Here is a 22948-nt window from a genome sequence, read left to right on the forward strand (position 1 = left end):
ACAGTCTAATTAGTATATAATAATGGGAGATAAATCCAGCAAGATGAGAGTTGTCTCCCTACTGGGATGAACAAACATAAAGAAACGAGTGGTTTATGAAAGTGCAGAAACTGTTTTAAACTCTTGATAAAGAAGAAAAGAGGGAGAAGGGAAGGATAAAGTGGTTTTGTCATTTATGTTAGATTACAACCAAAATGACAACAACAACAAAAATGACACTGCCTTTCTCACTCTCTTGTGAAAGATAAGAGCATGAAAACAGAGATTGTTCACTTTTCGCAGAAATTTAACTTATTTAACTTTACAAATAATGGGTGCAAGCATGGCTGTGTGTTGAGATGTTTGCTTCCCAACCACATGGGCAAGTACCTTCTACTTCAGACCCAGGTCAACTAAGGCCTTGTTGGTGGGTTTGGTAGACAGAACATGAAAGAACCCCATTGTGCATGTATGTGTGTGTGTGTGTGTGTGTCTCTCTCTCTCTATATATATATATTATATATTTTTATATATATATATATATATATATATATATATATTTATATATATATATATATATATATTTATATATATATATATATATTTATATATATATATATATCATCATCATCATCATCATTTAATGTCCATTGTCCATACTGGCATGAGTTGGTAGGTTTAACCAGAGCTGGCAAGCTGAGGAGCTGCACCAGACTCCAGTCTGATTTGGCATGGTTTCTACAGCAGGATGCTCTTCCTAATACCACGTATATGTGTATGTTTGTCTGTCTGTCTCCTATCACCATTTGACAACTGGTGTTGGTGTATTTATGCCCCTGTAACTTAGCAGTTCAGCAATAAGAGAATGTGTACCAAGCTTAAAAGCATAAAAATAAGTATTGGTTTAATTTGTTTGATTAAAATCTTCAAGGCCTATAAGCTGTGCCTATACAGAACTGTTTGTTTATTTATATATTGGCCAGCATCTTGTTTACTTTGCAGGAACTATTTGTTTCATTGCTTGGATTGCTCTATGACTGTAACTGCCACCTCTTACAACCAATACCACATAGCTTACCCTATCCGTGGTAAGGATGGTAAGGTGTACTTAATTGTGGATATTATTACAAAGAAGCTGATCAATCATTTACCAAACTATGAACTCAATGAATTACTGAGAATTCTTAGACTGCTACAAGCAGCTTACAAGGAAATCTGGAATGAGCTATGGGAAAGCGAAGAGCCTAACACATTTCTTGGTAAGTTCCATCAATTTCTGGTTAATTGCTTCATCTTGGATCCCTTTCAATTATGAACGATGATTTGGATTACACCTAGAAAGTTTCTCTCTGAGGCACAAGTCCAGGCAAGGCTATTTATGGAAGACCAGCAGTCACCCATGCATACCAGCCTCCCCTCTCCATGCCACTGATTTTATCCAAGAGAAAGGCAGAAGCCAATACAGCTTGGCACCAGTGACATCACAACTCATTTCTACAACTGAGCGAACTGGAGCAGCGTAAAATAGTGTCTTGCTTTTAATTCAGACTTATTCTAATCAGATTTTATATATCACTTAATTTCATTGGATTTAAGATAACGCAACACATACTTAAAAAAAAAAAAACTTTCACTATGATGACAAGTTGTTGTTGTTGAGAGAGACATTCAGTGAGAGAGAGATAGATAGATAGATAGAGAGAGAGAGAGTGTGTGTGTGTGTGTATGAAAGAATTTACTCTCGCATTCACATTGCTCTGTCAAATGTAATGTTTATTTATTTATATTGTTTTCAACTAATTCTTCATCATGTTGTAGTGTTGAGATTTCAAAGATGTGATTGTATATTTTCAAAATGACATTGTAGGGTAGTTGCAAGAGGCAGGATCTGGCCAGTTTGAACTTAAAATGGAGAGATATGGCTGGATTAAATGCTAAAGGGTTAAAATTTGTTTCAAGAAAGAAAATACAGTTTGTGTTGTTGTTGAGAGAAGAATACAGTGAGAGATATAGAGAGAGATAGAGAGAGATAGAGAGAGAGTGTGTGAAAGATAGATAGATAGGCCAATTGTTATCACCATAGTAATTAACAAGATTTTCACCATATAGCAGTCTACTATTAAAAGAAGCTAGGTACATGCATGAATAACAAATATTTTTATTGGCAATGTAACAACAGGTAAAGACATAGTTTATTTTAATTAATAGCTTCTAGGTCAGCATTGATCAACCAGATATATGATTTATAGCTCTCCAGCCTTGACCATCCCATCCCATTTTTTTCTTACATAGATGACGTATTTAAGAGTACATTATTAAAACTAAAACACTAATATTAAATTACTCTTTCAGTCTTAAAGCTTAAACTTTGTGTGTATGTGTGTGTGTGTAGGTTTTTACAAACTGTTAGCATCATCATTTAATGTCCATTTTCCATACTGGCATGGTTGAACAGTTTGGCTAGAGGTGATAAGGTCAGGCGCTACACCAGACTCCATTGTGTTCTGGCATAGTTTCTATGATTGGATGCCCCTTCTAATACCAGCCACTCTACAGAGTGTACTGGGTGCTTTTTATGTGGCACCTGCACCAGTGCATTTTATATGGCACCAGCACCAGTGAGTTTAATATGGCACCAGCACCGGTATCGATTCTGCTGTTGAAATTTTTATGTGGGTGAAATTTTTCCTGATAACCAAGGTTCCCTACACCAGATGTAGGGGCTGCTTTGTTGGCTTAATCAGGGGTTGTAATAAACGAAGGTTAATCTAATTAACTATCCCTCCCTGTTTCTCTAGAAATATGTGGCTTTTGTGTCAATATAAGAAATAAAATTATGACTCCTCCCCATTACACAGGTCTGGCAAAATCATTAAGGTATCAAACAAAATTACTCAGGATGTTTCATTTTGGCTATTTATGCTCAAAGTTTGAATCCCACCAAACTCAAATATGCCTTATATCCTTTAAATAATAACTTTTGTAGTGTTGCTGGCACTACAACTCGTTGTGCATACATCAACACATTGTCACCCAGTGAGAAATGGTTTGCATTTGTGTTGCGCATATTTTCATCAATTTTAGCCTTCAGTATTTCTTTCATTTTTATAATGAATTTATCATTTTCTGATTTTCATTTTGTCTTTTAAAGTCACTGGCAGTTCACAAATAACGTTACACAAAACATTTTAAATTTCATTTTCTACTTGCAAACTGGCAATTACACTATCTTTAAATGATTCTGCATTTTTCAAAATCAGTCTTGATAGACAATCCACATGACCTAGTTTCTTGGATGGTATATACTCCATCTTGAAATTATAGTTTAATAATACTGTACCCTAGTGTTGTAAGCTATTAGCTTAGTATGGGTAAGGATTCTTTACTTTGACCTAAATATCGATAATAAGGGATGGTGATCATCTGTAGACTTAAGCTTCTACCAATAGACTTAAACTTCTACCGTGTAAAAATCTTAAATTTTTTCTCAGCAAAAATAATTGCTGGCACTTCTTTTTGCTTTGACTATAATTTTTCTCTGCTGATATCAGAGAACGTGAAGCATGAACCACTGCCTTCATGTTACCATCTTTATATTTATGTAGCATTACTGTACTCAGAAATGTCTGAAGCTCTCCACTGTAGGATCGAAGTGTGTTAACAACAAATCAGATGTTAATGTGTTTTTTTTATATTTCATCAAATGCCTTTCAGCAATTTTTTGACCAATTCCATTTCATATCTTTTTTAGCAGATTATTCAGTGGAACTCTCGCCTTATGCATATTTGGAATATAATTTTAGTAATAATTTGCCAATCCTAAAAATGCTTGTAAGGTCACTATATTAGTCAGAGGGGTCATATTTCTAATTGTCTGCCCTCGGCGAGTCTAGTCAACATCCATTTCTGTCAATGATTTGTCTTAAATGTTATTTTTGGTAAGAAAAATTGACACTTTTCTTCACTCAAAGCCATAATCCCTAATTTTTTTGAATACATATTTTACGTGCTGTATATGTTGATCCCTGGATTCATTTTTTATGAGAATATCATCCAGATATGGAATTGCAAATTCCCAATCCATTCACATTGCATCCATAGTCTGTTGAAAAATTGCTGGTACAACTTTTAAGCCAAATAGTAACCTGTTGTTTATACAGTCCTTTATGTGAGTTAATTTTTAAGTATTTAGGGCATTCATCATCTACTCTAATTTGTAGGTATGTGTCAGAGAGATCCAATTTAGAAAATATCTTGTCACTGTTTAAATTCCAAAAAAAATATCCTCCAGAGTAGGTATCAGATAGTGGCATGTTTTCAGACATTTGTTTAAACCAGTGGAAAAATCAGCGCACACTCTGATTTTATAATTCTTTTTTTTAAAGTACACAGTTGGTGCTGCCCATTTCAAATGTTCCACTTTTTGGATGACTCCAATTTTTTTTAGTCTCTCTCACTCTAAATTTATCTATTCTAACACTGCAAACAGTTTGGTGTTTTCTTGTATTTGAAACTGTGTCTTCATTTTGGTACGCAGACCTAATTTTTTTTTCAATTCGTCTGACAACTTAGTTGTAGTGGAGAAAAACCGTTCACCTTTTTATAGAAAAGATTTATGGGGAGGTTCCATAAATTAAATGATTACATCCAGTCAGTACTGAACAAGTTTTTTGCATTATTTAACACAAAATCTTTCACTTTTAAGGTTTTTTCACAAAATGTAAAGTTACTTATCAATTTGCTCTTAAAATATAATTTTTTTCCTGAAACACCAAACGCAATTTTCAATTTAGGCCTCCCAATTTTTTCCCATGTATCTGTGTTTATCATTGAGATGTTGCTGCCTGTGTCCAATTGTAACATTATGTTTGTGCTATTAATTTTTACATACACAAATTTCCTTTGAGGCTCGTTTCTATTCTTTGTCGCAGATAATCCTTTTACATGATTTTTCTCTCTCTCTTTACTCTTTACTTGTTTCAGTCATTTGACTGTGGCCATGCTGGAGCACCACCTTTAGTTGAGCAAATCGACCCCAGGACTTATTCTTTGGAAGCCTAGTACTTATTCTATCAGTCTCTTTTGTCGAACTACTAAGTTACGGGGACGCAAACACACCAGCATCGGTTGTCAAGCGATGGTGGGGGGACAAACACAGACACACAAACATATACACACACATACATATATTTTTATATATATATATATATATATATATATATATATATATATATATATATATATATATATATATATATATATATACATATATACGATGAGCTTCTTTCAGTTTCCATCTACCAAATCCAGTCACAAGGCTTTGGTCGGCCCGAGGCTATAGTAGAAGACACTTGCCCAAGGTACCACGTAGGGGGACTGAACCCAGAACCATGTGGTTGGTAAGAAAGCTACTTACCACACACCCACTTCTGTTGAACCGTTTTTTAGGTTCTGTCCTACAATGCAACTTTTTATGGTTTATTTTACCACACTTGTAGCATTTTATATATTTATAAATGGACAGATATTTTTTCTCTTGTTTCTTATCCATTACCAGTCAACATGCCTGAATCTGAGAACAATCTTTCCCTTCAATTTTATTTGCATCATGTCATCAATTAATAATCCTCTGACATTCTTCTGCTATTGCCTGTACAGTTATATTTTGGTCCTGTTCTAATTTTGTTAATATCCAGGAATATATATCTGCATCTTTGTTTGCAGTAAGCTCTTGAACAAAAATTAAAGACTTAAATATTTTTAACTGTACAAAGCAAGCTTTGAACAACTTGTCACTACTTTTATATCCTTGTACTGGATATATATAACAAGGCAAGGGCAAGACAATATATACATGATGCACTACTATTACTATTACATGACACTCAACTCTCGGTATCAAAGGCTCACAGTGAACTGCTAGTTACACAAACTGCCAATCACTCACAGTTCACCTTTAGTCACTTGGGGTGGGGGTTGGAATCTTTCTATATGTACCAATCTAGAACAGGATTCAATTTAATTGACCAACCTTCACCTTCAAATTTCAAGCCTTGTATTTATAAAGTTGATAAATCAAAGTTCCGATCAAGTAGTGGAATTGATGAGGCCAACTAAATACCCTCCCTTCAAAATTACTGGCCTTATACCTAAATCAAAACCCATTGAGTTCAAATCCTGCTGAGGTCAATTTTGTTTTTCATCCCTCTAAGGGGTTGATAAAATAATGTACCAATCTAGAATAGGATTCAATTTAATTGACCAACTTCCACCTTTAAATTTCAGGCCTTGTGCTTATGCAAGAAACAGTTACAAAAAGTGGAGGGATTGGCAGGATTGTTAGAGTGTCAGATAAAAAAAAAAAGTATTTCTTCTCTTTACATTCTGAGTTCAAATCCCAACTGAGGTGAACTTTGTCTTTCATTTCTGCAAAGTTAATAAATTACAGTACCATTCAAGTACTGGAGTTGATGATGTCAACTAAAATACCCTCCCTTCAAAATTGCTGTCCTTGTGCCTAAATCAAAAACCACTTAGTTCAAATCCTGCTGAGGTCAGTTTTGCTTTTCATCTATTATAAGGTCAATAAAATAATGTACCAATCTGGAACAGGAGTCATTTTAGTTGACAAACCTCCACCTTCACATTTCAGTTCTTGCACCTTATATTACAAACTATTAAAAAGTGGTGAGCTTGAAGAAATCTTAGAGCAATGGTAAAAGTGTCTTGTGGAATTCTTCCAGCTCCTTAACTTCTGAGTTTAAATTGTATTGAGATTTACTTTGCCTTTCATCCCTCCAAGATTGATAAAATAAAGTATCAGCCAAGTACCAGAGTCAAAGGCAGAGACAAAGCCCTCTCCATAAATTTGCTGACCTTGTCCTTAAATAAAGTGGTGAACTGGAAGAATAGTTGGAGTGTCAGACAAAATGCCATGTGGTATTTTTTCTGACTCTCTGTGTTCTGGTTTCAAATCCTGCTGAGGTCAACACTGCTTTTCATTCTTTCCAAGTCGATGAAATATAAGTACCAGTTACACACTGGGGTTGATGTAATTGACTGGCCCCCTCCCCAAAAACTTCAGGCTTTGTGCCTATAGTAGAGAGGATTATTGTCTTATAATAATTCTGTTTGTCATTGTGTTACTTAGCCTGTCGGTAATGTTTTCACGTGATTAGAAGTAAAAGAGGGAGGGAGAGAACAGTCCATGATGTGAGATAGATAGAATGTAATTTTAATGCTTTCATGTGATTAGTTGAAGGAAAAGAAAGGAGAAAAAAAAGGATAAGGCGAAGAGTGAGACAGAAAGAGGGAGAGAGAAGCGTCCATGACATGAGATAGGGGGAATATATTTATTAAAAAAGTCAGTTGAAGGTAGTGAAATTGAGATATAATTTTAGCAGAGGGGTGACATTTTGATGTTGAAGTTAAAGTAAGGCAAAGAGAGAAGGGAGAGACGGAGATGGTGGTGGTGATTGCATAGTGAAAAGGATATTTTTTTATTTTTAATAGAACTAAGTTTCTTTATATCACCTATCACTTAAGACATGCGCGTAAGTGCAATTCCATTGCAGATATTCATGCTTATTTGCATGGCAGATATATGCAATTTAGCTAAAAGTTGTATCATATTCTTTTTAGTCATTTGTCTGTGGCCATGCTGGAGCACCACCTTTAATAGAACAAATCAACCCCAGGACTTATTCTTTGTAAGCCTAGTACTTATTCTATCGGTCTTTTTTGCCAAACCACTAAGTTACAGGGACATAAGCACACCAACATCAGTTGTCAAGTGATGGTGGGGGGACAAACACACATACACAAATATATACATATATATATATATATATATATATATATATATATACAATGGGCTTCTTTCAGTTTCCGTCTACCAAATCCACTCACAAGGCTTTGGTCGGCCTGAGGCTATAGTAGAAGACGCTTGCCCAAGGTGCCACACAGTGGGACTGAACCTAGAACCATGTGGTTCGTAAGCAAGCTACCACACTTGCGCCTATGTGTGTGGATATCCTTTTTGTTTATGGGGGAAATGGAAAAATAAGAGTGAATATTTATTTTATATGTGCTGTGTATTAAGTCTGTGGTGAGATGGAGGAAGAAGACAACAAGAAACAAAAGGACAGAATGAAGCGTTGGACCTTACCTTGCCGACCGCAGCGGGGTACATGATCGCTCCTAATCAGAACACGTCTTTCTCGTAACGTCGCTGTTTTCTCACTGCTCCACGTGCTAGCCTTCGACCGCGTGTCGCCGACTTCCGATCTGACCCTTCCGGTCTGTCTTCACCTCTGTTTGCCTCACCCCTCTCCACCACAACACACAGCTCATCACAGCCCATAACACCACAAAGTCTATAAAATTGTGTATAAAATATATAAAGTGCATTAAGTAATCATCATATTCCAATTTCCTTCACTTTTCAAAGATTAGCAGATGAGCAACTATCTTTTGATACAGACACAACACAGGCTATACTTTCAGGTCTTTTGGATAAAGTTTTCAGAAATAATCTAATGGGTTTACCATTAATTCTATGAAATATTCCTGGGTCCCACTAGTTATAATTATTAAGGCAGTGAGCTGGCAGAATCTTTAAAATGCTGGGCAAAATGCTTAGCAGGATTTCATCTGTCTTTACGTTCTGAGTTCAAATACCATTGAAGTAAACTTTGCCTTTCATCCTTTCAGGGTAACATATCAGTCACACTTTAACCACAATGGCTGTGATATTGATATCACAACACTGTTGTGACATCATCTGACTATTATTTATTTGTAGTGGATGAGTAACAGTTAAGCATTGCTCATCCACTACATTTGCATGTTGTTAGGCAACCTATATTTAGATTCACTCTATACTCCAGTCTTTGTTCTTGTCTTTTCCTCTCAGCTGCTGAACAAAAGAAGAATAATGATGCACTGCGAATTACAGTCATGTTTGATCGTCTTCTGCTGATGGATCTCAGACAAAATATAGCCAACACAGAGGAGAGCGTTTATGATGAGATTTGCAATTATGATTGTCCACCACAGACCTTCTACAACACCCTGAAAGCTGTCATCAATATTTTCTATCCAGAAAATGTCATAATGGAAGATTCTGAAGATTGGGATTTGCTGAAAGAGGTTAGTTTTAAAAAAATATTTTCCTTTTTTTTTCTTTTTTTTTTTGCAGTGAGTGTCAAAGAAAAATACCATTAATTTAAGTTCCATTTTCTCACATTCTGATTTTTAACTTTTTTGTTACAAATAGGTGCAGGCGTGGCTGTGTGGTAAGAAGTTTGCTTCTCAACCATATGGTTCAGGGTTCAGTCCACTTTGCTGCACCTTGGGCAAGTGCCTTCAATTATAACCTTAGGCCAACCAAAGCCTTGTAAGTGGAGTTAGTTGACTGAAGCTGAAAGAAGCCTGTCAAGTGTATAAATATATATATATGGGTAAAAGAAAATACAAGAAGATCAGTTAATTAGGATTTTATTCAACATATTCTCCTCTCAGATTCACACACTTATTGAAGTGGTCTTTCAGTTTTTCTAAGCCCTGTAAAAGAAGTCAGATAGTTGGGCCTCTTACCAAGCCTTTCAAGTTACCCTTAAAATCTGCAACTTTTCAGTACCCTATCCTTAGAAGAAAGAATTCTCATTATTATTATTATTATTATTATTATTATTATTATTTTATGTTTGACTTTTGTTTTGCATTTGTACAAGTTGGATCCAAGTCTCACCCAGAGACCTCAAGAGACAATTATTATTAAGGTGGTGAACTGGCAGAATCATTAGCATGCTGGGAAAAATGTTCAGCAGCATTTTGTCTGTCTGTACATTCTGAGTTCAAATTCCAATATATATATATATGTGTGTGTGTGTGTGTGTGTGTGTGTGTATTATAGTGGGGTAGGCTGGTTTATGGGGTTATCCTGGGTTTCTTGCTCATAAGGGGTTTAGCCTTATGGTGTATCTTCAGACCCCAAACCCTGCTGGGGTCTGCTGGGGTCTTAAGATATACTGTAAACTTATATTCCTTATGAGTATTAGTATTAATGCTCATAAATGATAGGCAAGAAAAGGAATAAACCAAAATTTATCTATATTTAAGGAAAAATAAGAAAATGGAGATAAAATCGATGGCCGTTGCCAGTATCGCCTGACTGGCCTTTCGTGCAGGTGACACGTAAAAGCACCTACTACACTCTCTGAGTGGTTGACGTTAGGAAGGGCATCCAGCTGTAGAAACTCTGCCAAATTAGATTGGAGCCTGGTGTTGCCATCCAGTTTCACCAGTCCTCAGTCAAATCGTCCAACCCATGCTAGCATGGAAAGCAGACGTTAAACGATGATGATGATGATGATGATCAAATCCATTGCCACCATGCACACCATGGAAGCTCTCCAGATATTGTCCAACGTGTCCATTGAAGTCACTAGCCACAAAGAGAAGGTCCCTCTCATTCGTCGACGAGGTTGTCTGCAAGAAGGTATCTTTCTGTTCATCAAGTATACCGAACTGAGTGGCATAGGCTGAGATAATGGTTGCTATTCTATGTTGCAGCACTAGTCTAAGCCTAAGTATTCTATCACCCATTTCTCATATCAACCCATTTCTCAGCAAAGCGTATACACATGCCACCAACCCCATCACTGTTCCCTACCCAGAAAATCTTACACTTATGTACTTTGCCTGTGAGGAACCTAGCAGAATCTCTTCATCTTGGATGCAACACAAATCTACATGCCTCCGTTCAAGCATCTCAACAATCTCACCTGACCTACCTTTCAATGTGCCAACTCTGAGGGTGTGGACCAGTGAGACCCAGTAATGGGGGGACAGCATTTTGCATCTGAAAAGAAAGTTTGCATGTATTTTTGGCAGATGTTGTAAACATACAAATAGCCTACAGCCTGCATACACTTCACTGTCGTTTTATTCGCTTCACAATCACGTTTACTATAACATAAACGAAACATTGTGGCTAAATAGATAATAAAATAAATAGTTATTATTATAATGAGTGCTATAAAATGAAAATTAGATGTGTGCTAGGTTGTACAAAGAAGAGTTGCTTGTCTGAACATTTTCTCTTTGTGGGGCAGAAATCACTTCATGAGGCAGAAATCACAAATATGAGGTAGAGAAGCTGAAGAGAGCTAATTTATAGGGAACAGAAATCATACCCTCATACTAGGCAAAATGGCGAATGACAAAACACTATGGATGCCCTATTCCCTAGCTAAAGGTGATGTAACATATCCACAAACAAACAAGAACTACTAATTAACAATCAACATGGGAAAGCAAGGATACAGACATAGTTTGGACAAGTGGGAGAGAGGTGAAATTTTTGAGAACTAGGGCTACAGTAGAGGAAACACTGGAACATTTGGATAAGTTAGGGGATAACAAAACAAAACAAATGAAGAGAAGGAAAAGACATGAGTAGAATAAGTACTAAGCTTAAAGATCTTGCAAAGGCTGTAACATACAAGGCACAACACTGGCATACAATTACAGGCTGTGCACTACATTTCTGTGTTGTTAGTACAGCATACAGGATGGAGATCAGCCCAGAAAAGAGCAAGGTGCTCATTAATAGTAGCAACCAAAACACAGCAACCAACATAATGCTGTAGAGAGGGTGAAACTTGATGAAATGGATACCTTCAAGTACCCAGGATTCATTCTGATCAAGGACAGCAGATTTCTTCAGATTTCATATTCAAGTAATTGCTTTTGTTTCCTACCCAGGTTTTGACCAACATACTTACATATGAATGAAGACAGTTACATCAAGAAGTGCCAATCTCTAATTGTGGAGGGGACATGTGGAAGGGGTAGGCCCAGGAAGATGTGGGACAAAGTGGTGAGAAAGGATCTTCAGACATTGGACCTCATGGTGGGGATGACAGGGGACTGAGTCCTGGTAGTTTGCTGTACTTGAGAAGATACATCAAGCTAAGTAAAACTGAGGTTGTCCTTGCATACAGACATATCTCCTGCATCCTTCTTCAGCTGAGCATTCCTAATCTTGTGGGCTTGTGGGTTCCACGTCAAAAGTACCTGTACTGTTGCTACATGTAAGCACTCATGCCAGAGCTGCATGTTAGTACCCAGTACATTCTGTAAAGGTGTTGGTGTTAGGAAGGGCATCTAGCTGCAGAAACTACACCAAAGCAGACGTGGAGTCTGGGCAGATTTTCAGCCAACCAGCTCCTGTCAAACTGTCCAACTCATGCCAGCATGGAAAAGGGACATTAAAGGATGATGATTATGACATTATACTTCAGAGATATGAACAAGTCACTGGACTAAAATAAATTTTTGATTTTGGAAATACTGAACCTGACAGATTTCTGGCTTAAATATGGCACACATAGTCTAATATTTGTTTTTGTCTTTTTATTTGATTCTAGTTTATAAATTCAGAACTCCATGAAAAGATTGATGAGTTTGACCCAACTGCTGAGGAAAATGACTTTGATGGGGATAGTATCAAAAAATATCTTGAAGGTAAATATACTAAATCAGTTATTTTATATCCAGTAACATTCAAATGCCATAAAGTATTGGTTATTGCAAATGCTTTTGAACTTTGTTTTCTGATACAGGCCAACTAGTAGGAGAGAGAATATTGAGTTTTAGATCATTTCTGTAATCACACACACACACACACACACACACACACACACACATTTTATTTACACACACACGCACACGCACAAACATGTATGTAAACATACACAAACATGCATTTGGACTTTGATAATGTGTACACAGGTAGATCAAACTATATAAACAAAAATCCTTAGTCAGAAGTAATAAAGGTATTATTTTTTAGTGTGTGTGTGTGTGTGTATATATATATATATATTATTTTGCTTAGTCATAGGGAGACTTATACCTGGTGTAGAACTCAGTATACATCTGGTTCAGAAAACCAATGTTAAATGAGTATAGAGTGGTAATAGAAACAAAGAGATGACACTGCAAAAAACACATGTTATATAATGAATTTCATTAGCTTGCAGCTGTTTCTGCTATAGGATGTGGTGGACTTTTAGTTGAGTACTAGGAGAACATCCTATAGCTTCATCAGAGCCTTGGGAAAGTTACATTTTCAGAACATAGCCATCAACAGTTTATGTTGATGGCTATGGGAAGTTATGAAAATATAACTTTTCCAAATAAAGTCCATTATATAAATGAAGCTATATGATGTTCTCCTGGTACTAAACTAAAAATCCACCACACCTTATAGCAGAAACAGGTGTTGAAGTTCATTACATAACTTTTGTTTTTCTCCAGTGTCATCTCTTTGTTCCAGTATAAATATATATGTAGATGTATATATATATATATATAGGTGCAGGAGTCGCTGTGTGGTGAGTAGCTTACTTACCAACCACATGGTTCCAGGTTCAGTCCCACTGCATGGCATCTTGGGCAAGCGCCTTCTACTATAGCCTTGGATCAACTAAAGCCTTGTGAGTGGATTTGGTAGATGGAAACTGAAAGAAGCCTGTCATATATATATATATATATATATATATATATATATATATATATATACATATATTTATGTATGTGTGTGTTTGTCTCCCCAGCATCGCTTGGCAACCGATGCTGATGTGTTTAACTCCTCTGTAACCTAGCGGTTTGGCAAAAGAGACTGACAGAATAAGTGCTAGGCTTACAAAGAATAAGTTCTGGAGTCAATTTGCTCAACTAAAGGCAGTGCTCTAGCATGGCCACAGTCAAATGACTTAAACAAATAAAAGGATATATATATAATGTAATATAATTTAACCTCGTGGATATCGGTGGTGATTTTTTCTTCCTCCATTTTTCCCTTCTTTGGACTTTCTTTGTTTCCGACGAAGAGCTCTGTTCGAAACGTCAAATTCTCCTTCTTTCCTTTCCCGAGCATCTAGTAACACAATCTGTATCACATCCTCACGTTGTTGTCTTTTTGTCTTTTTCCTTTTTTGAACTTATGTATATATATATATATATATATATATCATCATCATCATCATCATCGTTTAACGTCCGGTTTCCATGCTAGCATGGGTTGGACGATTTGACTGAGGACTGGTGAAACCGGATGGCAACACCAGGCTCCAATCTAATTTGGCAGAGTTTCTACAGCTGGATGCCCTTCCTAACGCCAACCACTCAGAGAGTGTAGTGGGTGCTTTTACGTGTCACCCGCACGAAAACGGCCATGCTCGAAATGGTGTCTTTTATGTGCCACCCGCACAAGCCAGTCCAGGGGCACTGGCAACGATCTCACTCGAAAATCTTACGGGAGCCAGTCAGGCAGTACTGGCAACGGCCACGCTCAAAATGGTGCATGTCGTGTGCCACCCGCACAAGAGCCAGTCCAGGGGCACTGGCAACGATCTTACTTGGCTTGCCGGGTCTTCTCACGCATAGCACATTTCCAAAGGTCTCGGTCAGTAGTCATTGCCTCGGTGAGGCCCAATGTACGAAGGTCTTGCCTCACCACCTCAGCCCAGGTCTTCCTGGGCCTATCTCTTCCACGGGTTCCCTCAACTGTTAGGGTGTGGCACTTTTTCACGCAACTATCCTCATCTATTCTCACCACATGTCCATACCAGCGCAATCGTCTCTCTTGCATACCACAACTGATGCTTCTAATGTTCAGCTTTTCTCTCAAGATACTTACACTCTGACGGGTATTCACATTGACATTACACATCCAACGGAGCATACTGGCTTCATTCCTTGCGAGCTTACGTATGTCCTCAGCAGTTACAGCCCATGTTTCACTGCCATGTAGCATGGCTGATATTAAATTCGTTTGGAAAAAAAGCTGAGTGACTTCAAGGTCTTGGCTTGCTCACATTCATTAGACTGATTTATTTTGTTTCTTTCTGGCTTTGTAGTCTTTGGCAGCCTTACATTTTGGTAGATGAAACAATGTAATGATAATTAAGTATGGTGAAGGTAGACTGAGGATGTAGTTGTGTGGGAAACGGAGACTAGAGGAGACTTAGAGGAAAGTAGGTGCTTGCAGGGTGGGGCTGATAGAAATGTATGGGGAAGAGATTTATTTTGGTTTGATAGTGGTATTTTGTTGTTTGTGGTTCAACCAAGTGTGGATGTAAACATGTAAGCAAATGTGTCATATTCAGGTCACAACAGTCTTTGCACAGAAGGTTAGTTTTTATCATATTTTAGGTTTTCAGAACAATGTTTGTAGTTAAAACGGTTGGCCACACAGCATAGGTTGTTAGACTGAGACTGAATTTGGTGTTGTGTTATGAGCTTTCTATTAAGAAGTTCTAAAAGTGGCATTTTTGGTAAGGTCTGGATTGTGGCTATTTATAAATGTATTTGTCTACACTCAAATAATATATATATTCATAGATATTATTTGAGTGTAGACAAATGTATATATGTAACTGCATGAAATTACCTATACAACTAGATAAATGCATAAGGATTATGCTTTTCCATAGATATAGGTGTCTATAAGATGTAAATATAGAAACATATATGCATATCCAGTTACAAGTGTACGACATGGCTATATGTGTGCGTGTGTGTATGTGTATATATATATATATATATATATATATATATATATATATATATATATATGAGTGTGTATGTATATAACTTGTTGGTCACTGCAGGGATGAATTTTCATATCCCTCCAATAATCATTGTTCTTAACACAGCAAATCCATAAGAGATGAGTGTTTAATTACCCAAACCTTGTAAAATAAAAAGTGAGAGAATTTACCAGTACCAAATTAAAACTTACCAAAGTTTTCTACGCGTGATTTTGATGCATATATATATATTATTAAAGCCAATTTAAAAAAGAACAATTCAAACTTTTTGGGGGATCCAAAAAGAGAGAAAAGGTGATTTCTAATAAGGATTCATCATATTCATGAAAATCAGCCAAAACAGGTAATAAGAATATGAAAATAATATTTGAATCCAGTTTTATAATAAATCTGTTTCTGTTTCAACGTCTTCTCTCCATTTTTTTATACTTGTTTATGGTATATTCTTATACCTATAATGAATCTCCTCATATATACATACAGTGGGGGGAAATAAATATTTGTACATGCCTAAATTCTTTATTCATTTAATTTCTAATGAACATAAATGGGATATACCAATACTATATTTGCATACACATACATGAACTAAGAATATGCAAAAGAAACTGATAAATTATAGTAACTAATGAATTTATATACAAATATAAATATTTAGGGGTGAAAAAAGTATTTGTACAGAACACAAATAACTGATAATTCTGATTTAATACTTCGTAGCATAACCATTATTCAGTTCCATTTTAACCAATCTCTTCATGTAGTTCTTAATCAATGACTTGCATGTTTCTTTAGAAATTTTATCCCATTCTTCTTGACAAATTTTCTTCAAATCTGGAATGCACATTGGGGCTCTTGAATGAGTTTTAATTTTCAAATAACGCCACAGATTTTCAATGGGGTTCAAGTCAGGTGACTGGCTTGGCCATTCTAATAATTTTATATTGTGATTGACAATCCATTTTTGGTAGACTTCACTGTGTGCTTAGGGTCATTATCCTGTTGTAAAACCCACCCTTCACAAAGCTGGAGCTTTTCTACAGAGTCCCATAAATTATTGTTCAAAATATTTTGGTACATCTCTGCATTCATTCTACCACCTATCACATGTAAATTGCCAGTGCCATTTGCAGAGAAACACCCCTACACAATGATGTTGCCACCTCCAAACTTTACAGTAGGAATTGTGTTTTTCGGCGAATAGTTGGTACCATCTTTCCTCCAAACATGGCTATGCGAATTTCATCCAAACAATTCAATTTTCGACTCGTTTGTCCAAAGAACATTTTCCCAGAATGTATCAGATTTATCTTTATGTTCATAAACAAATTTTAAACAGGCATCTCTATGCCTTTTAGTCAACAGTGGAGTTTTTCTAGGAGAGCATGACTTCAGTTCATTCCTATGAAGTTCATTGCTGATTGTTCATAGTGTAACACTAGTCCCTGAAGCTAACAAATCTTCTTGCAACTCCTTTTTGGTGATCATTGCGTTTTTTTCAATTCTTCACTTCATTTTTCTTAAAGATCTAGGGGAAATCTTGCGTGGTGCACCGGATCTTATTCTGTTTTCAACAGTTCCTGATTTTTTATATCTTTGAATAAATAAAGATATGGTAGAAAATGGAATACAAAGGGTGTCTGATATTTTCCTGTAACTTTTACCTGCTTTCCACTGTTCAATAATTAAGTTTTTCACTGAATTTGTGAGTTCTTTACTTTTTGCCATTATTACGACACTACTTTATGTTGTCTCAGTGCTGAGTGAAGAAGCTAGCATTTTGACACTTAAAAATGACCACTGATAAGATTATTAGAACAAACGAGAAAGTTCTAGTAAAAAAAAAAATTATCTTAACAGTATTTTGTGGCATAGAAACTCATAAATTTATTCTGTACTAGCAGAAATACCCGGCGTTGCCCGGGTTAGAGAGAATAATGAAATCTAAAAATGCCGTCTAGACTACGCATCATCTTTATATATAGAGATGTATATACACACACGCACCCAAACACACGTATATATATATATGTATATCAATATAAATATATGAAAGTCAATGAAGTTTCGTAAAAGAAGGTGATCATGTACATACTTTCTTGCTGTTGTGATTATAACACCTCGTTGTAAACTATGTTCTTTGTTTTCCCTTGTGGAGCATATACAAATAGGTTTTTTTTTTGCTGCCCACTCTTGAGCAACCAACATACAGTTGTCCATGTGAGAAGCAGGGCTCTTCCAAGAGAAGACCAGCTACAGACAGTGTTTGACCCTGAGATTTGTTTATGGACATGGCAAAAGTCACACGAAGGGGGAATTGTAGTCTTCTGAATGTAAAAGGAATGTCTGCTCCTGATGGAGTAAGAGGAATTCTTGGAATAAAGGCGTCATCCCCTTTTGCACATCCAGAAAGAATGGTAGCCTCAATAAAGTGTGACATCATTTTCTAAATAATGCTCATCTGTTATGTTCGGGTTAAAATTTCATCAACATCAAAAATATATGAATTTTCATGGGAGTTATGGCCGTTATGCAAAGAATATAATTTCCAAATTTCATAAAGATCCATTCAGTACTTTTGACGTAGTTTTGGATAAGAAAACAAATGACTAATGTGTGTGTTTGTGTGCATGTGTATGCGTGTGTGATGGGTGTATATATGTATAGATATCTGTATGCATGTATATATGTATATATGTGTACATATTACATGTACATCTATATATATACATCTACACATATGTATACATATACATGTATGCATATAGATCTCTCTCTCTATATATATACATATACGTGTACATCTATATGTATACATATACATCTTTCTTTCTCTCTTTCTCTCTCTCTCTCTGAAAGTATCTGTCATTACAGTATCGAAATGGTGTACATATACATCTCTCTCTCTCTTTCTGTCTCTCTCTTTCTCTCTTTCTCTCTCTGTGAAAGTATCTGTCACTACAGTATCGAAATGTGATTGTTTCAGTTAGTGGAATAGTTTCATTTTTAAAGTGAAAGTATTTGACATGAGTGTTTTTGTTTCACTTTTGACACGTAATACTTAAATAGTGGAGGAGATATTATGTTGCCGTGTGCTCGAACTCTGCAAGAAGTTAATAATTTTTTTTGACTAAAACACAACTGGAACCCTAAGTAAGGCATGTGTAAAATTTGAATGAAATTGGTTGCGTAGTTCTCGAGTTTTAGGGATTCACACAGACAGACAGACAGACAGACAGACAGACAGACAGACACACATTCTCATTTTTATATATATAGATGAATACTTTTTTCACCCCTAAACGTTTATAATTGTATTTAATTTCATTAGTTACTATAATTTATTAGTTTCTTTTGCATATTCTTAGTTTATGCATGTGTATGCAAATATAGTATGGGTATATCCCATTTATGTTCATTAGAAATTAAATAAATAATGAATTTCAACATGTACAAATATTTATTTCCCCCCACTGTATATTATATATATGTCTTGCAAACAACTCGCACATGCAAGTGCTACCAGTTGAGAACTCCACATACCGGAAGCCAGCAAGTGTATGGGGTCATCAGGAGAGAATGCACGCCGTTTCGGGTCTACCTCTCGACGGCATCAATGCGCACCGGCCCCCGTCACTGATATGAGGCCTTGCTTGCTAGATCAACTGGTTACTAAAAAAAGAGCTCAATATTTCTCTAGCCATCGCTCATCATCTCTTTCCAATCAAATCCAGTGGTTAGCCTTCTCCACTGTATTTTGGATATCACTCATGGTGGTATTTACCTTACGATGAGTTAGGCCTAGCGATTACATATATATATGTTATATACCTATATATATATATATATATATATATATATAATTTATTTATATATGTGTGTGTGTATATTATACATATATATGCATATTATATATATATATATGTGTGTGTGTATATATATATATATATATATATATATATGTGTGTGTATATATATATATATATATATATATATATATATGTGTGTGTGTGTGTGTGTGTGTGTGTGTGTGTGTGTGTGTGTGTGTGTGTGTGTATATTATATATATATATGTGTGTGTTTGGAAGGATCCCTATGAGATTTTACCCAAACGATTCCTGGACAGTCCTTCACCCCAGACTTTGTTCAATTACATACCTTTCTCCGCTGGCCCACACAACTGTATTGGACAGAATTTTGCAATCCTGGAAATGAAAGTAATTCTAGCCAAAATCGTCAGAAAGTAAGTTTGCTATTTTTCTCTGCTAAATGAAAATTTTCTTGATAGAGTTGATGAATCAGTAGCTTCATCAATATCAACATCATCATCATTACTATTATTAAGGTGACAAGCTGGCAGAGTCATTAGCACACCAGACGAAATACTTACCAACATTTCATTTGTTTTTACGTTCTGAGTTCAAATCCAGCTGAGGGTAACTTTACCCTTCATCCTTTCGGGGTTGATAGAATAAGAACCAGTCGAGACCTGGGGTCACTGTAATTGATATACCCCACTCCTGAAATTGCTGGCCTTGTGCCAACATTTTAAACCATTGTTATGAATATTATAATTATTTATTTGCCTGGGTTATCTGTGTCACATCTTGGCTCCTTCCTGCAGTTTAAACTCACAAACTGTTCCAAGTAGTTTTTCATCATCATCATCATCATCATCATCATCATCATAATAATAATAATAATAATAATAATAATAATAATAATAATAATAATAATAATAATAATAATAATAATAATAATTATTATTATTATTATTATTATTATTATTATTATTATTATTGAAGTTGTCATACAGTATCCAATACTGTGATGTAGATTAAAGATATTATGTCTACCAGAGGTTTGTACTGTCTGTCAAGTCACAAGGACCTCAGACAGATAGTAATATGTGTGCAATATGCATGCAGGGTATTTCTAAAGTTTCCAGATGTTTCTTCTGGTTGGGTGGTATTGAACCCAGTGCTCCACTGACAACAGAAACAACCTTTGTTTCACACTTGTAGCTGCCACATCTTAGTGATCTCAGTTCTCAGGTCTCCATATTTATCAACCTTTTCTCTTTCTTTCATGATGGTATGTTGATCTTCTGGCACTGTCACATCGATTATTAAACACTCTTGTTTGTTCCTCCTAAAGGTTACTATGTCTGGCCTTCGGTGCTTTAACATCTTGTCTGTCTGGAAGTCAAAGTCCCAGAGGAGCTTTGCCTTTCTGTTTTTGTCAATTACTTTTTCCTGTGTATGTTGATACCAAGCACCTGTTACCTTGTATCCATACTTCCAGCATAGTAATTAGTGAAGGGTTTGGATTACCTTGTTGTGTCTGAACTTGTTCTCTTTCTGTGAAAGACTTTCGCAAGTACTAACAATGTGAGTCATGCTTCTGACCTTCTTCCTACACATCCTGCAGAGGTTCATTGCACTTGTGTGGTATGTATCACTTTTCACTGAGTTGCTATTCAATGCTTGATCCTGGACAGCGATGATTAGGCTTTCGGTCTTCTTTTTAAGGTCATACTTCCCTGATGCTTCCTGGTCTTTTGTTAGTTTCACAGTGAAACTGACCACGTAACTCCATGCAGGCTTTTGATTTTTCCCTCTTGTTGGCTATTTATGATTGGAAATCATTAGCACTCTCAACTCCATTGTTGGTAAATCCTTCAGCATTTGTAGCATACTGTAGCAGGTCTTGTTCACTGTTTACCAAATACTCTTTCATGTTTCTTCTTTCACCGTCAGGTCATATTATTATTATTATTATTATTATTATTATTATTATTATTATTATTATTATTATTGAGTGAGAGAACAGTGCATGCCATCAAAGGGACACTGGGGTAAAATATACGAAGCCCAGTATACCCATCATGACTACCCGTCTGATAAGGGTACACTAGGCACATGCATCACAACCATATATGCACGACATGGTGATCTCATATCAAGATAAACAGTGCATGACCTTGCAAGTGGGGCCCAGTTAGAAGTTTCTTCATTTTGGCTTACATACAGGTCTTCCACTCTGTTTTACTGCAATCTTTTTGTTTAGGTCCCTCAGCTGCATTTGAACCTTCGACTGAACCGACTATATTTCCACACAAAACACTTATGGACATACTTTGAAGAGTCCCATCCATTCTGTGTCAGATTAAGTGAATCTTTTAATCCATGTATCTTTGCCTTTTTTCATTTGACCTCGAAATGTTACATATGAATTCACTGTAAAAATGTTTTCCCCATAACACCATGTGCTACATTTTGCAATTTAATTATTTTCGGCTTACTGACATATTTCTGAGTTTTGTTTTTGGTTTATAATGGTGTCTAGTGTCATTTTAACACTTGTATTTCTCTTTTTTACCTTAAAAATGTCCTCATCATTTTGCCCTTGCTTTACTTGCAAACAATCTTTACATTCAATTTCCTCTGTGTCGTGTCTCAATGTGACAATCCTTTCACATTCTCCATGCTCTTGCTGTACGCTTACATCCTCATCTTCTTCCAGCTTTGCAAGAATTCTAGTTCCAAACTTCTACTTCCTTTTCGATAGTAAGTCCCTGTATAAAAGTCAGGCATATGAACCTATCTGGCGCTAATTCATTCAGCTTAAACTTCTCGCTTTCCCTGTTTGCTCTAACAGCTTATGTGATGTAGTCCTTGTCATTGTTTTTCTCTATGTTCAGACACTTCCAATGTGTGTTGAACAATGAACTTTTTTCACTAAAAAAGAAAAAAAAAAACTGTTCAAGCAACAGAATTTCCACATGAATTGTTTAGGAGTGACCTCCTTTGAATTGAGTTGGATTTGGGCCACAAAACATTAAGATAATCATTTTTGTGAATAATTTCAATTAATATACTAAAATTTATTCAAATATGTTTGATAATTCAAGAAGCAAAAGCTCAGGGGTGAACTGAAACTCAGGCTACAGGCATTTTGGGGGTAACCAGTTAGCCTATATATGTACTCACTTGTATCTATACTAACATTGCTTATACTAACGCTAGTATAACACCCACATCCAGAGGAGGTAGCAAGGGTAGCATAAATGATGGTGGATTATATGCAAGGACAACTGCTGACATGTTTGTTGGCCAATGCTCATTACAACCTTCTTTTCAGATGCTGAAAGCGACAGTTCCCCCTCTCCATGTTACTTCCTGCTTCCCTCAAAGTTGATATGGTGAGATTGCTGAGATGCTTGAAAGGAGACGATGTGTTACATCCACAGGCAAAAGACATAGGTATAAACTCCTCTAGGAGGGCAACTGTAATGGAGTAGGAGGCAATGATATACTTCTAGCAGAGAAATGGGTACTTAAGCT

At 36.1% G+C, this 22948-nt stretch overlaps 1 protein-coding gene across 2 annotated transcripts in view; it reads left to right on the forward strand.

Annotated features, from left to right (window-relative positions):
• LOC106877388 (EF-hand calcium-binding domain-containing protein 5) overlaps window positions 1-22948 on the forward strand; it is a 207009-nt gene that overhangs the window by 182192 nt on the left and 1869 nt on the right. For both annotated transcript variants that reach the window (XM_089341110.1, XM_089341109.1), the window contains exons 20-22: window positions 982-1238; window positions 8894-9129; window positions 12414-12510. In XM_089341110.1, coding sequence (XP_089197236.1) covers window positions 982-1238; window positions 8894-9129; window positions 12414-12510 — 590 coding nt within the window. The remainder of the gene's footprint in view (window positions 1-981; window positions 1239-8893; window positions 9130-12413; window positions 12511-22948) is intronic.

Source organism: Octopus bimaculoides, chromosome 24 (assembly GCF_046866305.1).
Source record: "Octopus bimaculoides isolate indiv1 chromosome 24, ASM4686630v1, whole genome shotgun sequence".
NCBI lineage: Eukaryota > Metazoa > Mollusca > Cephalopoda > Octopoda > Octopodidae > Octopus > Octopus bimaculoides.